A 14,497-nucleotide genomic window follows, 5' to 3' on the forward strand; every position below is an offset into this window, starting at 1 on the left:
ATAGAAATAATTACTTAGAACATTTTTATTATATAATGTTAACAATTTTCAGTTTTAAATTAAGGACTCGTTTTAAGATTTACTTTAACTTTTACTTCAATTTCAATAAACAATTAAAAATTAAAAAAGTAGAGTAGATTTTATAGAAGTTGTACAAATTATGATTGTTAAAATCAATTGTTATAATTGTACTAATCTTATAATACGTTGAGGCAGAAAAAATTGTGTCAACAAAGAGGAAGTGGCATATAAATATAATCATATTTTTTATACAGGTGTCACTAAGTTATAAGTTAAGCTCTACATTCCGCCCACGATTTCTTCTTAAGACTCAAACTCACAAATTTTTTTAAATGCAGCGAAATGTGGTTTCGTCGTTGGTCGATCTACTTTTCGGTTTAATTTATCGGCGACACGTGAGGGAGAAAAATATCTCGCGTAGTACGCTATGGATATCGACCGCCGTCGAAATAGAAACGGATATGCAACCGCCCTATTTTTGGGGTACGTAATCGATATCCGGGAGGTGCGTATGGCCGCGAGAGAAATTCTCGAATCAGCTCGTTGAGAAGTTAATCGTTCTCGCAAGCTCGAGACGCGACTCTCATTTTTCTCTCCGTAAAGAATGACGGTCGTAAAGATGAGCAATGTTGCTTTCGATATTGGTAGACGAGAGGTAATTTGTTAACCAACGCGAGCCGAAAAAATTTCATTCATGCGAAGACTTTTATAATTAATTCGACGAAGTGTCTAATTTTCTTCATTCAGTGAATTGAGTTGTCTTATACGATATATGATATTTTTTTGCTAAAAAAAATTAAAGTTAAAGAAACATTAATTTTTGAATTGCTAAGATTAAGCCATAGGCATATGAAAAACATAGTAGTAGCAATTATAAAGGTGACAGTTGTATAAATTGTAAGATATGTATATAGAATTAATGTACATAATTGAATAAAATAATGTATAAATAAAACTTGTACAGTTGTCAGTTTTATAGTTGCTAATCACTATATCTTTTTCTCTGAGTATACAGAAAAAATTAATAGTTTTCTGAACAAATTAATTATTCTAATTTTCCTTTGAAAAATTATTCTTGTCATTATATTTTATATTATGTATTAATCATAACACGAAGTAAATTACAATTTTTAACTATACAAATAATTTTTCTTTGATGCATAAATTATCATATATATGCAGTAATGAGCACTGTAATAAACATTCTATAATAATAATCTTTATAAAATACACTACTACGATTTTGTGTTAAACGAAATCGCAGTAATATTTTAACATTGCGTATATTACACATATGTTATAATTCCATAATTATGGATACGTCAGTATCTTCGTTAAAATAAAATCAACTCAAAATTGATCGTAGAATACGCTATTGAATTTGAGATTTTGGGGCAATCTGTATTTAAAAGCTATCGGCTTTCCAGACATGAACGATACTATTTTAAAGAGTTCCAGGTCACCCACCCCCCATGAAAGTGTTAAAACTTTCCTCGGGCAGTGCGCATGATTCCTACAAAAATAGATTCCCCGGTCGTGTATAAACCGATTACTCCCGAGGGAAACCATTCCTCTTCCGAGAAGAGAAAGAAGAAGAAGGGTATGATGTATTCACGCCGATAGAAAAATCCCAGATCGGCTCCTTCTTCGGATTCCTCAGGACTGCGGTTTCAGATTCAAAAGAGAAGTTACAGATCGTGCCTAACCCTTTGAACTCTCGCAACTTCTTCACCGATAGCGTATATCGAGGTTACTCGTTTCGTAAGAGATATTGCGTCCACCCCTGTATGTCCCACATAGATCGCCGGTGACGGATAAGACACATCCGACTGAATTAGCGAGCAATCGCCAATTCGGCTTAAGTTTTATATTGCATATAAAATTCTTTATTTAATTCTCTCCATATCTAGTCAATTAAAATGTAAAATCAAAATGATATAAAATATAATTTGATAAAATTATTGAAACAATTGTCAAAGTAATTATAACATGAAACGTTGCAATTAATATCATCATGTTGGGCTATAATTTATATTTTTTTAACTTTAATTAATCTATCTATATATCTTATGATACACTTTTATATTCATAATATCAAATTGTACTCAATTTGAGTTATTTTCTGTAGATCGCCACTTTCTTTATTTAATACGTCATAAATTTAACTAACACAACGGAGATAAACAATTTAACTCAAGAAATATATTAAAATATTAACTCAAATTTAGTTTATTATTTGTTAAGTGTGGACATTAATATGAACGTTGTTTACTTTGAAATCAACTACAGAAATGGATTTATCTGAATTTTGACACACATGAAAGTTAAAAATAACAAAATGTTATCTTTTAACTTAAGATACCATTGCTCTTTAATATCTAGTATATAGTATATCATTAATATCTATTATAATATATCATGTAATAGAGAGATGTCTTGTTATATATTTAATCATGTACTGCAATTACTCCAGTATTAAAAATTAATAAAAGCCTCAGTTGTACTAAATCGGCGGTTGTGTGTTACTATTACAGATCATCTATTAATATGGATTTGCCAAACGAGGTCCAGGCGGTGCGACTACCGAATGACATCACTCTCTAAAGTTATTTATTACAAACGTGAATGAAACTGTTCAGCGTGACAATCGTTGATAAGAGGCAACCCCGGGAGCTCGAGGGTGAAGGAGGATAGGCCGTTTATGGTTGTTCCGATAACCCTCTGTTCTCTAATCGCACGTGCGCGCTGGCGCGCTCCTCTCTCAATTCTCGCATTGCGTTCGATGCGATCCCGCGTCGCTTTGCGTTTGCCACGAGTCCATGGTATGCACGCATGAGGCAAAGAGGAAGAAAAAAATGAATCAGAGACCCACGAATTTAATGAACCTCGCGCGGAGTTTATCACCACCGGACTGGAGTGGAGTTTTATATTCGTTACCGTTGCATACGATAAGAAATTAAGGTACTAAGTACCTTAATTTCTTATCGCATGCAACGGTAACGAATTTAATGATGATTCACGAGGGGTATTTATGCCATTTTGATGCCAAAGGGTAGTAATTGCGCATAAAGTAAATTAAAATTTCATATAGCTAAGAAATTATGAAAATTAAGTTGAAAAAGAATTAAGAGCCCCCAAAGTGTCTCATTCTACTTTGATTTCATAAAATACAAAATGCTAATGGAATTTATACTAATTAGTAATAACGCTTTAAAGCGATGATGACGTAAGATTTAAACGTAATGTGCGTTATTCGCGAGTGAAAGTAGCGTTTGTTAAAGCTTTTGATTAATGTTGTGCTTCTGGATAACATTCGACACGTCGGGATCTCATTTCGCGAAAAATGATGAAGCGATCGGTCGTGCAATATTGATAGTATTATATATAATAATTTCGCGCGCTTTTATGATCACGCGAATGAGAGAGTTAAGTACAAGTTATTACAAATGCTCTTGTTTCGTGCAGCATCCGTCGCGAAACGATTTCGAAGAATTATATTATCGCGCGTTTATCAGCCACAAGCGTTTATTTGCAGCGAAGTAAGTGTTTGCGGGCAGCAAAAGTTAGTATCAGCGAAAGCCTTAACGCGCGTTAATTATCGAGTTTCGCGATTACGCGGGAATTAAGATTACGCCACAGATTATGCTTCTTATGAGCATTCTTATGATAGTAAGCAATAAAGTCGTGAAAAAGAAAAAAAAAGAAATCGTACGATAATGTCATCGATAATATGCAAAAATGTAACGTGGAATTTTGTCTCGGATAATCGCGTTTTTCTTTTTATAGGCACTTTATGTTCTCTTATTTTATTATCTCGGGGTAGACGATAAATAAAATATAAGCGAAGTAAGAGAATTTAAGCTGACGTAATGTCGGAAAATGTAACGATGGAATCGCAGGCGGCTGCGAAACAGCACGCTCCAAATCATAACATACGTATAATTAATTGAAGGATCATTCATCGAATTGACCGAAGCCTTTCATTCATGCCTCCAGTCGGTAATCTTAGACCTATCATTCACGGGATATCACCCACGCCGTCATACGAGATACGTTTACCAGCTCGAAACCCGTGATGTGCGCTTTAGAGAATCTTAGACCAAACATCCATTGAAATTATCGAGAGATTAAATGAAAAGTATTAGGTTTTCAACAAATAGTATTTTCCATTTTCAAGAATCAACTTAAAACAAAATTCGTGTTTACTAAATTTGTATTTCTAATAAGTGAAAATAATTTTGTTAGACCATCAAAATTTTTTTAGGTAGGACGCTCAAATTGATTGTTAGAATACAAAAAAATTTTGACATTCTAACAGTCAGTTTGATTATTCTACCTAAAAATTTTGTTGATCTAACAAAATTATTTTTAGATCTGTATCTAGCTAAATTTTTTCAGCAAAAATCGTTCTAGCTCTTCATGCAGTAATGGATATCAGTTAGATTAACAGTTCAACATAAAAACTATTAGCAAGATTTAGATACTTTTATCATATAAGAATTGGTATAAAATATCAAAACATAAAAAATATAAAAAATAAAAAAAACAAAAAACATAAAATATTAATATAATTTATTTTAATTAAAAATATATATTTATAATTAGATATTAATAATTCATGAGTGAATCCATGAATATTTGAAGTACAAAGTAAATAAAACTTAGGAATTATTTGACAATCTCTAATATTATCATACTTGATTTTCGAAAATATCATCAGATCTAATAAACGACATATTAGTCGCTGATGCGAGTAACTTTGACATTTATCGACAGCGCCTACGTGTACGTATGTTTATATTACTATTGCTCATAATGGAGACCAATGTCGCGCAACGCACGATGTAAATTAGTGTTTGCAGTCGCCTTGGGAACATTATTATTCCACGCCTGCGGTTTGTTATATGTATAGACAGTCGTCTGCTTGTGCATATGACATCATACTCTAAAGCCATTTAATACGAACATGTCAGTGGCCACTGTTGACCGCCTTTCCTGCTTTCATCCTAACGCGTGCCGCATGGAATGTGTCATGCGTGAAAGAATCACGGATGAAGAGACAGATTACAATTTACGTGCAATTATGTATCATAACTGATACAGTTTAATTGTAATTTAAATATTCAACGTTAATAACACATCAAAAACATTCTCTGAGAATAATATTTTTTGCAATTTGAAAAAAGAGAAAGATAAGATGTAAAAATCATTTACTATATGATTCTCTCTAAAAAATATTATTATATTATATAAAAATAGTATTTCATAAATCTTTAGATCTATATTTCTCAACGTTTAAAATACAATCCAAAATAAAATTTTAGCACAATGTGTAATTAATTCTTTATAAGAAATATCTTTGAAATTTTATAAAAACTATTTCTGAAATTTTTTATAAGAACTTTGTAAGAACTATCTTTGAAGATAAACTGTTTTTTAATATCCGTGGAGCTTCTATTAGCCGTAGATTAAAATGAATAGGAACGCTTTTGAATAAATACGATCACTTTCAATAACGGTTGATCATACGCGCGCCGTAACAAGTGACAGCATCGCGTGATGTCATTGACAATCACCGCGCCTACATTGTCACTAAGCTGACGAGACGATAATAACTACGTCCAGCTCGTCGAAGCTAATTTGTATTTTATCATGAGGTAATCCCTACATCGTTATTTTCGGTTGCAATCATAAGTGACTCTGCTCGTTCCGTATAACTCTAAAAATAACCAAGACTTTCAAGCGATTCGAATTTCGACAAAAATAGTCTTACAAGCAAATTTTATGTTCCCGACGAGTCGTAAAACAACTGGTACACGCTATCCTTAACTCCTTGTGTTCTCTCTTTCCAAGTTAGTCTCAATAAATAAATTTCATATATTTATAACAGTATCTTTATTATTTTCCAAATTAAAATAACTTAGATACTTATTATTTTTAATAATTAACATTTTTTCCAATTTTAAAATTGTTTCGTGTAAGAATGAATTTTTGCAATTTACAGAATTTTATAAAAATTTAACAAATAAAGTGCCTTGGAAAACTACAATGTTTTTTATTTTGATATATTATATCAATTAAGTATAATATTTAAGAAATTATATTTTCAATAGTTATGAAATTAGCCAATGTAACTTTAAGTGCACATATTATTGAATTCGCGCGGTATTAGCGATGTGGGAATTACGATGATCTCAGTTTTTAACTCTTAAAGACAAACGTGCCATTGATAATTGTGAGCCGTTTATCTGCTTTCTATTTCGCATTTATCGACATCCATGAGTCTGTTTCTTTAAATAAATTATACGTGACTGCACGATAAGGAAATTCAATTATTAACAGAGAATAGTTTCCGAATTTTAAGGTCTGATCGATCATAAAGCGTTATAATATATTTGTATGAGAAGAGAGAGAGAGAGAGAGAGAGAGAGAGAGAGAGAGAGAGAGAGAAGTTTTTAATATATAGTTTTAACATATTTATATAGATTGAGCTAAATAAATTATTATTAATAAATATATCAAATAAAAAATTTAATCACTCACGTTTACAATCGTAATGCAATTATGTTTGATTTTTATGAAACGCATTGAATTAATTTATATAATCTATCATTGTTTATCTCAAAACTTTATTCGAACCGTGTCATCATAAAGTGGCAGGATAGTCAATAAGAGTCAATTACTAGCTCGCAATAAATTAATTTCAATCATGATGTCACTTGTTTGAAGTTTATGTTATTACATTAATATGTGTAGCCCGTAATAACACATTTCGAATAAACAGCTTAAAAGCTTCAGAGTAGTTTGCGTTATGTATCTTAATTAAATTTTCATGCTTATGAAAATGAAAAAGATATGAAGATAATTAATCTGTTTTAACCTGTGTTTACGAATTATTAATTACTACTCATTATCTATTAATGTAATAACAGTCCTATATATAATGCTTTTGGATCATTTTACAGTTAAATTTTACACTCATGTTATAATGAGATGTAGTGACATATTACAATATGTCATCGACCGCTAATAGCTTTTCCTTTCTTCGCGATGACGCATTCAATACTATATCATCTTAACAAGCCTAGACAAAATGCATCGAGATTCGAAGCTGGCTTTCAAACACGAAATATATAGCTGCTGTTAAATGTATCCTTTAAAACCGCCGCCTTGTCATTTATACTATCAGATGTCATCACAAAACGGAAGGTTAATAACAACGTGTGAACGACGTGTTTGGGTTCAATTGCATGAAAACGTGATGTCATTTGCGGGAATGTTGAAAATGCACTGTGTTATGCAATAAAGCAAATTAAAGAGTTGAATTTATAACTATGATGAGTCGTGATAACAATTTTGCGATTTAAAGTAAAGCAAGTGCATTAACGTAAGAGAGTTAATTACACGCGTAAATATATTTTCCAAATTTTTTTTATATATCTATAATAAATTTTATTTTAATTCAATTTTGTGTAACGAAATTATTCTTGTATTAAATAATAAGAAAAAGAAATTTAATCGGTACTAATTAAAAGTAACATGATATTAATATTATAATTCGTACTCAACAATATAAATATAATACATGGTGTTATATTACATAACAATTATATTGTTGAGTGTAAAATTATACACGGACAGAATTTTCTTTTAAAATTTACCCTGAAAATATGATAGTTGTGGTACAATATAATATTTTAAAGATTTTTATGCACTTCAGTAAAATTAATCAAACTTATTTTATACATCATTGTAGTTTTATTGAAAGAATGAGAGAGATTTACATTAAAATTCTTCGAAATACAATACAATGTTGTTCCACGATTATCATATTTTCAGGGTAAACTCTAAGAAAAAATTCTCTCTGTGTAACGTTAATGTTATAACTTTGTTATTTTCATTACTTTTAGTTAATGACAACGGGTGTAATGTGGCTTTTTTTAAAGTAGAATTACGTATTATCCATTCGATTTCCACGGTGTGTGAGCGCGTAGGTGAAACTGTTTTACATATTCCGCGGCGCGATCTTTTAACGCGGATATATTTTGGGAAACCACGCACAGCGATATATTACATTTCGAAATATTGAATCGACGCGGTGGGTGTAAGTTACAGACGAAACATATTTGGTTTATCTCTAGATCTCGAATTTTTTTTTAACTATAATCCGTTAATGCAGTTAAATATATATTGTAAAAGAAATACAAACATTGTCCTAAGTAGGTATTGTTAATAAATAATATACGTTAACGTATTACAGCTCTGATCATCCTTCCTCAAATTGTGATAATAGGCTTAAATGATATAATACGTATCAAATGCGTGTGTCTAAATGTTACGAAGCTTTCTTTCCGAGCATGAATCATTTCATTATAAAACGCTTTCTTCTGGTTCCCGACCTCGATTTATAAGAGACTATTTAAAAGTGGACAGCGTGGACACACTGCATGCGCGACAGATGTTCGATCATTTAACACTTTGTCATGCTTCTCTGTTTGCAAAATGAATACTTGATCCAGGCTACGCACAACCCACAATGCTTGTCTCCTTTAGGAGGAAAACAGGAAAGCATTATCGTTATCGCGACAACGACATGCAGACTCTCTTCATGCAGTTCATCGTCAACCTACATATTGCGGTTCGCTTCTGCAAATTATTTCGTAATATTGCCACTTGCAATAAATATCCTTATATTGTATTATCGCGTTAGGCATTTCTGTACAAGGTTACGCAGTATTTTATTTCACGCTGTTGTGATATATTATTACACAATTTGATATTGAAATATTGATATTGTAATGTTATGTCGATAAAAATAATATAATTTCGCCGTTTTTCTTGCCAAATATTTCACGTTTGTATTCAACCTTTCTGCGTTTTTTGACATGATTTTAATATAATGTAATTCTATTTTCAGTGAATTGTATAATAAAGTTTAATAATGTTATGAGCCAGACAAAAACATTTAAACAAAGCGTAGCAATGTATATATTGATCTCTCTTTTGCTGAATAATTTAATAATAAAAACCTACGCAAATGAATCTCCAACAGAGTTCTTGCGTCGACCAGAAAATAAATGGCTATTATAGCTACAGTTTGGGCGTGCTAGAACAAGATAATATCTACATCGAATTCATTCGAATTTTGGAAATTCAAAGAAGATAATATTAAATATTGTAAGTGTAGATAAAATTGTTTGCGTAGCGTTTTATGAAAGATATTTTTATATGAAATAAACGAGGGAAAAGAAGGAATTAACTCTTGAAATCCTAAAACTTTCATTTGAATGACTGAAAATTTTAGTATTTTAGTTTACTTTAATTATGGATTTGACAGATACATACTATTATTATTGATATACTTATTGTACGTTTCTTTTTAGCCTGTGCAAAATTTCATTGTGCTATATTAGCTGGAATGCCAGGTGAGAGGGCGATTCAATTCATTATGAAGCGGATTCACACGAATCTGAATGACTTTGGTACAATGGTGCGTGATCTGTCCGAAGAAATAAGGAAACGCGGACTCACTGACTACCGGGCAATGCCCTTTCCTATTACGCCGAAAATTTTCTTTCACGTTTTCCGCGACGAAAAATACGTCCTCTGTCCGGGCGTCGAAATCGCCTACGTATCTGTCTACCGGGTGACTTCAACGACATCGGCAAATATAACTTGTTTTTGTGTAAATTATGTAAATTATCATTGAGTATATTATTATGTTGATCACTATCTAATCTGTACAGAAAAAATATTATTTGCACAAGAGTAATAAATATAAGCACTGTGAGAAATATCGTCTTGAAATTATTTTTCACATGGATAAGTGTATTACTACATTAAATGTGTATCTCACATCATTCATACATTATTAATAATTAAATAAAATCATACTTCCCTTTCCTCATATTACTGTCTCCACAATTCCATATAATTGATCAAGAAGTAAACATTGTTATGTTAGAAGTATGATTCACGTCATAACTCAAGAAATATACATTCTTGGTCGATTACATGGAACAAATTGATCGTGAATCCAATGATTTTCTCAATAAAGTACTTCGAGATTTAGCTAGAAAGATATTGACGTTTCGCGGTATTACAGAAAGTGGAGCTGGAATGGAGGAGCGTACTCTATAGTCAGCATATAGATACACGCATCGTCATCGATTAACTGAAATGCCGTAACGTCTATTTTGCAACGAGATTATGTCGAATAGTCGCAGTTTCAGGCTCTCGGATTACACAGCGCCCAGAGTCATGCTGATGGGTGCTTTCCACGCGGGTCTCTTATGTTACTATCGGCTTCACGCCCGATTTAATCATCCGTTACACATCGCTCGGTCTTCCCTCTGGTCTCTATACCGGTTTGTTACACGAAATTTTGTGTTAGCTAATTACGCATTGTGCTCATAATGGAATCACATCGCATTCCTCATCTACCTCCTGCGGAGTTCTTTGGGACTGGTTTGTTCTGATAGCGAGAGAGAAACGCGAATCTTGGACTAACTCTTTAGTAATTTCTTTATGAATATTTTTTTCATGTAAATATGTTATATCATTTCAAAATTATACCAGTATTATTTTATTGTAAATTTCATGCAAAAAATATTTCTATCGACTGTGCTTTAATTGATATATTATTAAATATATTTTTAAGGAAGGAGTGCGTGTTTTTTTAACAACTGTATAATATTTTAAATTTGCGATATAATGTGAGAGTGACATAAAAAAACTAATTGTTTTACTATGTAGTGAATATTTTTGGAATATTGTATGTGAATAATTACGACTAATGTTCCAAATCATTGTAATCTAATAATGTCTCAAGGCATAAAAAGATATTCGAATCTTGAATATTTCTCGCTTCAACAAGCATGAATAATATATGCCAAGTCCGTAACGATGCGTTTAATGAATAAAATAGAAATAGAAAGTGACGATTTTGTTATCGGTGTTTTATTAGGATTGAAATTTAAATTTTTCGTTATTTCTATTAATCTAATTTTTCCTTACTTGCAACGCTAATACTGCGATAGAAAATCAAGAATATATAATTAGAAGTAAATATAATCGCCTGAATTTTGTTCGTTTAATATGAAAATTATGTTTTTCAATGTAAATTAAAAAGCAAGCAATTGTAACACAACGAAAGTGTAATAAATAATCTTACAACTTTTTAGTGTACTGACTTGTAATTAAATAATCTTAAATTAAATAATTTTAAATCAACTTTTTTTATCTGTTAAAAATAAAGTAAACAAAACATTTATAATTCATTAATCTCATTAATTGAAAATCACTAATACTATTCAAGAATTATACTATATGAATTTCAGATTGGCACGCGAACAAAAATGAATGGACAAGGAAAAAGATTGCAGATAATTAGTCAGATGAGCGATTGATGATCAAGATCGAGATAATATCGTTTCAGCGGTGAATAGCGAGCGATGCGTCATGCACGGATAGGTATATGAAATTAATTTTATTCCGAGAGACGAATATTTATGCCACTATACAGCGGCAGGGCAACGATTGATGTTAAAGAGCTCGCCTGATGTTCCCACGCATTGTCCGATTGGTACGAAAAGCTAGAATTAGGCTCCGTAGAGCCTACCTAAGAGCCATTGAAGTTGCCCCAGATGTGGAGCGATATCAGACTATTTCTCTGGTATGTCGTTGCCATCCGCTACGTTAGCAAAACACACCCACATTCGTTAGATTAGAACGGCCGAGAGTTGACTGCATAGGACAATAGTGTCTTATTTCATGAATGAAATAGAAACGAGGAAGAAAGAATCAATCTACAGTGAATGTAAAATTTGGAGATTAAAAAATAAGAAAGAGAATTTTAACAATTCAATTATCCGCAAATGTTGAAATATAAAACAAGACTTCAATCAATATTAATATATTCTCTTTTCATTAAGAAGTAGTTCCTTTTTAAATAAACAAAAAAATTGTTCTGTTTCCAAAATTGAACATTTGACTGTTCGAATGTTAAATTGAAAAGACGTTCATGTACGCGCGGAAGAGAAAGAGGGTCAATTTGGGTCAAAAGTAAACAAAGTGCGGTTGTAATTTTCGCATTACGTACGTTTTACGATTCACCACAAATAGATGATCGATAAATAGCGTTGAAATTTGCTTCAACTAGAAGTGACTTCTACAGAAACTTATTATGTTCCTCGAAGTGCGTGCCTTCGGTAGCGACAACCAATTTTCGCGCTTATGAATCATCTCGCCAGATGGTAGGAAGTAAAATGGGAACATAAATTGATAAAGATTAATCTAACTATTATCTAATAATACTATATATAAAAATAATAAATGAAATACGAGAAAAATAACAAGATTCCAAAAAGGAAACTAAATTAAAAAGATATTTTTCACATAGCTTATTATTTAACAAATTTGGTAGAGGTTGTTGACTTCGATGTCAGAACTCTTAAATCCAAAATGGCGGATCCAATATGGCCGACCAAAATGTGGAAAGCAGTAGGGGTCATATGACGATTCTGTTTCAGAGATTAATGGCAGACAGCGAAGAAGAGAATCATCTTTTAGGAAAATTTACTACCTCAAATAATAATTAAAATTTCCAAAATATTCTTTTGATAAAAATATCATTCGAGATTTTCATTGAAGCTATACGAGAAATGATTACACCTATCACGATGGACAGCTGATTCCTATAAGAGAGATGATTATTGCAAATGAATTATGTAATCACAATCCACATCCTCGGATTCGTTTCAATTATAACTGCGACCTCAATATTGACGACTTTGAACAGCGGTAATCCGATCGACGCGTAAAAATGTGCCGCGTAGAAATTCGTCACAACGTGATCTTTAATGCGTGCTCAATTTCCGGTTCTCCAATTCACACGGACTTTGAACTTCGACGTTTCCGTCGATCCCACTATCGAGCTCACCGCGTGTCGTCCACCTGACTCGTTCGTTTTTAGAAGCGATCCGTCGTCTCTCTTAACATTCACGATGATTGATGCGATGTCGCATGCATTTCTCGCGCCGGACCATCGCTCGATCGTAACTCCTATCAACCCCCGAAGACAAAAGCATTTCGTCGAAAGGCGTTAATTTCACGTAATTGTTGGCGCGAATTCGCGGTGGTGCGTGATACATTCCAAGGACGTTTCGTACTCACTACAGCCTCGGCGATCGGTATCCACGTGGCGGCGTGCACCAGTAGGGCAAGGACGCAGGTGACTCGCAGGACAAGCGGGATAGACCGCGAGATGCCGTGATTCGCGTCGCCGATGATTCTTGACGTCGCCGCGGCCCTGGGCCGCATCGTGCCGGCCTGGAGTCCTCCTCCTCCTCCTTCTCCTCCTCCTCTTCTCTATCTTTCGTTCAAATATGCAGGTTTCGCGGATGGTCCCAGGGGTTGTCTCACCTCCGGTCCTTTCTTCGTTCTCGCGGCCTCCGAGTCGTTCTCGTCAGTCTCTCAGCGGCGACGACGTGCGGCTCAGCAATATCGTGCTGAAACCGCGCCGCTAAGCTCGTCGTCGGCCAGCCTGTCGACGCACCGCGTGTCGAAGGGCTAGACAGACGGCCCGGTTAGCCCGTCCTCTTGATCGCTACACACAAACGGGCGGACACAAGGCAGACCCGAAGGCGGCGAAGGAGGTGCTCGCTCTCTCTCTCTCTCTTTCTCTCTCTCTCTCTTCTTTTCCTCTTTCCTCTTCGTCTCTGTCTCTCCCACCCTCTCTGGCTATCTCGCTTTTTCTCCTTCCATCACTGTCTCCTCTGGTCGGTCTGTTTTTCCCTCTCTCTCTTTTTCTCTTGTTCTCTCGCGCGGTTGTATCCTTGCGCGCTCGTGGAGCTCTCGCGGCACGCTCGGCGGTGGCGCGGCCTCCCTGACACACGGGCCCCGCTCTGCCCCCCTGTGGTATGGCTAAGTTCCGTAAGCTCGGGCTGGCACTGCTGGCAGCTCGGAACCGGCACGACCGATACCGGTAGGGTCCCTCGCGGCCGCACAACAGTCCTCGTGCGACGCGCGACCGCGCGAGCAAACGCTCGGTTCGGAGCCGGCCAGCGGCACTCCACCGCCTCCTCCTACTCCTCTCTTGGTCCTCTCTTCCTCCTCCTTCTTTTCTCTTCAGTTGTTTCTTCTTCCCCTACCAACCCTGGAGAGACGGTACTCCGCGTTCGTTCCTTCCTTCCCTTCCTCTTGCGCACTCCCTCGCTTACTCTTTGCCTTCTTCTTCCTCTTCTTCTTCTCTTCTTCTTCCCGTCTCGCGGACCCGGAGTTCAACTGGAGGCAGCCAGGCAGGAGACCACGATCGCCCTCTTCTCACAGGAGCGAGAGAAGAGGACAGGGAAAGGGGGGCGATCCCCCGTCGACGTCGGGGAAAACGAGCGGGCCGAAGCGAGGCCTGAACGCGCGACGTCGCCCGTCGCGGAAGGCCGAGAGAAGGCACTCTCTTCTCAGCCCGGTCCTTTCGGCG

The 14,497-nt window shown here is 34.9% G+C and overlaps 1 protein-coding gene across 1 annotated transcript in view; it reads right to left on the bottom strand.

Moving 5' to 3' along the window:
• The window catches only part of LOC108721540 (collagen alpha-1(IV) chain), a 56,413-nt gene extending 42,755 nt beyond the window's left edge, over positions 1-13,658 (bottom strand). The window contains exon 1 of the mRNA XM_018446136.1: positions 13,195-13,658. Within this exon, the coding sequence (XP_018301638.1) occupies positions 13,195-13,341 (147 nt within the window). The 5' untranslated portion in view covers positions 13,342-13,658. The remainder of the gene's footprint in view (positions 1-13,194) is intronic.
• Positions 13,659-14,497: the final 839 nt, after the last annotated feature.

This window comes from Mycetomoellerius zeteki, unplaced genomic scaffold, assembly GCF_001594055.1.
Source record: "Mycetomoellerius zeteki isolate Tzet28-1 unplaced genomic scaffold, Tzet1.0 scaffold174, whole genome shotgun sequence".
NCBI lineage: Eukaryota > Metazoa > Arthropoda > Insecta > Hymenoptera > Formicidae > Mycetomoellerius > Mycetomoellerius zeteki.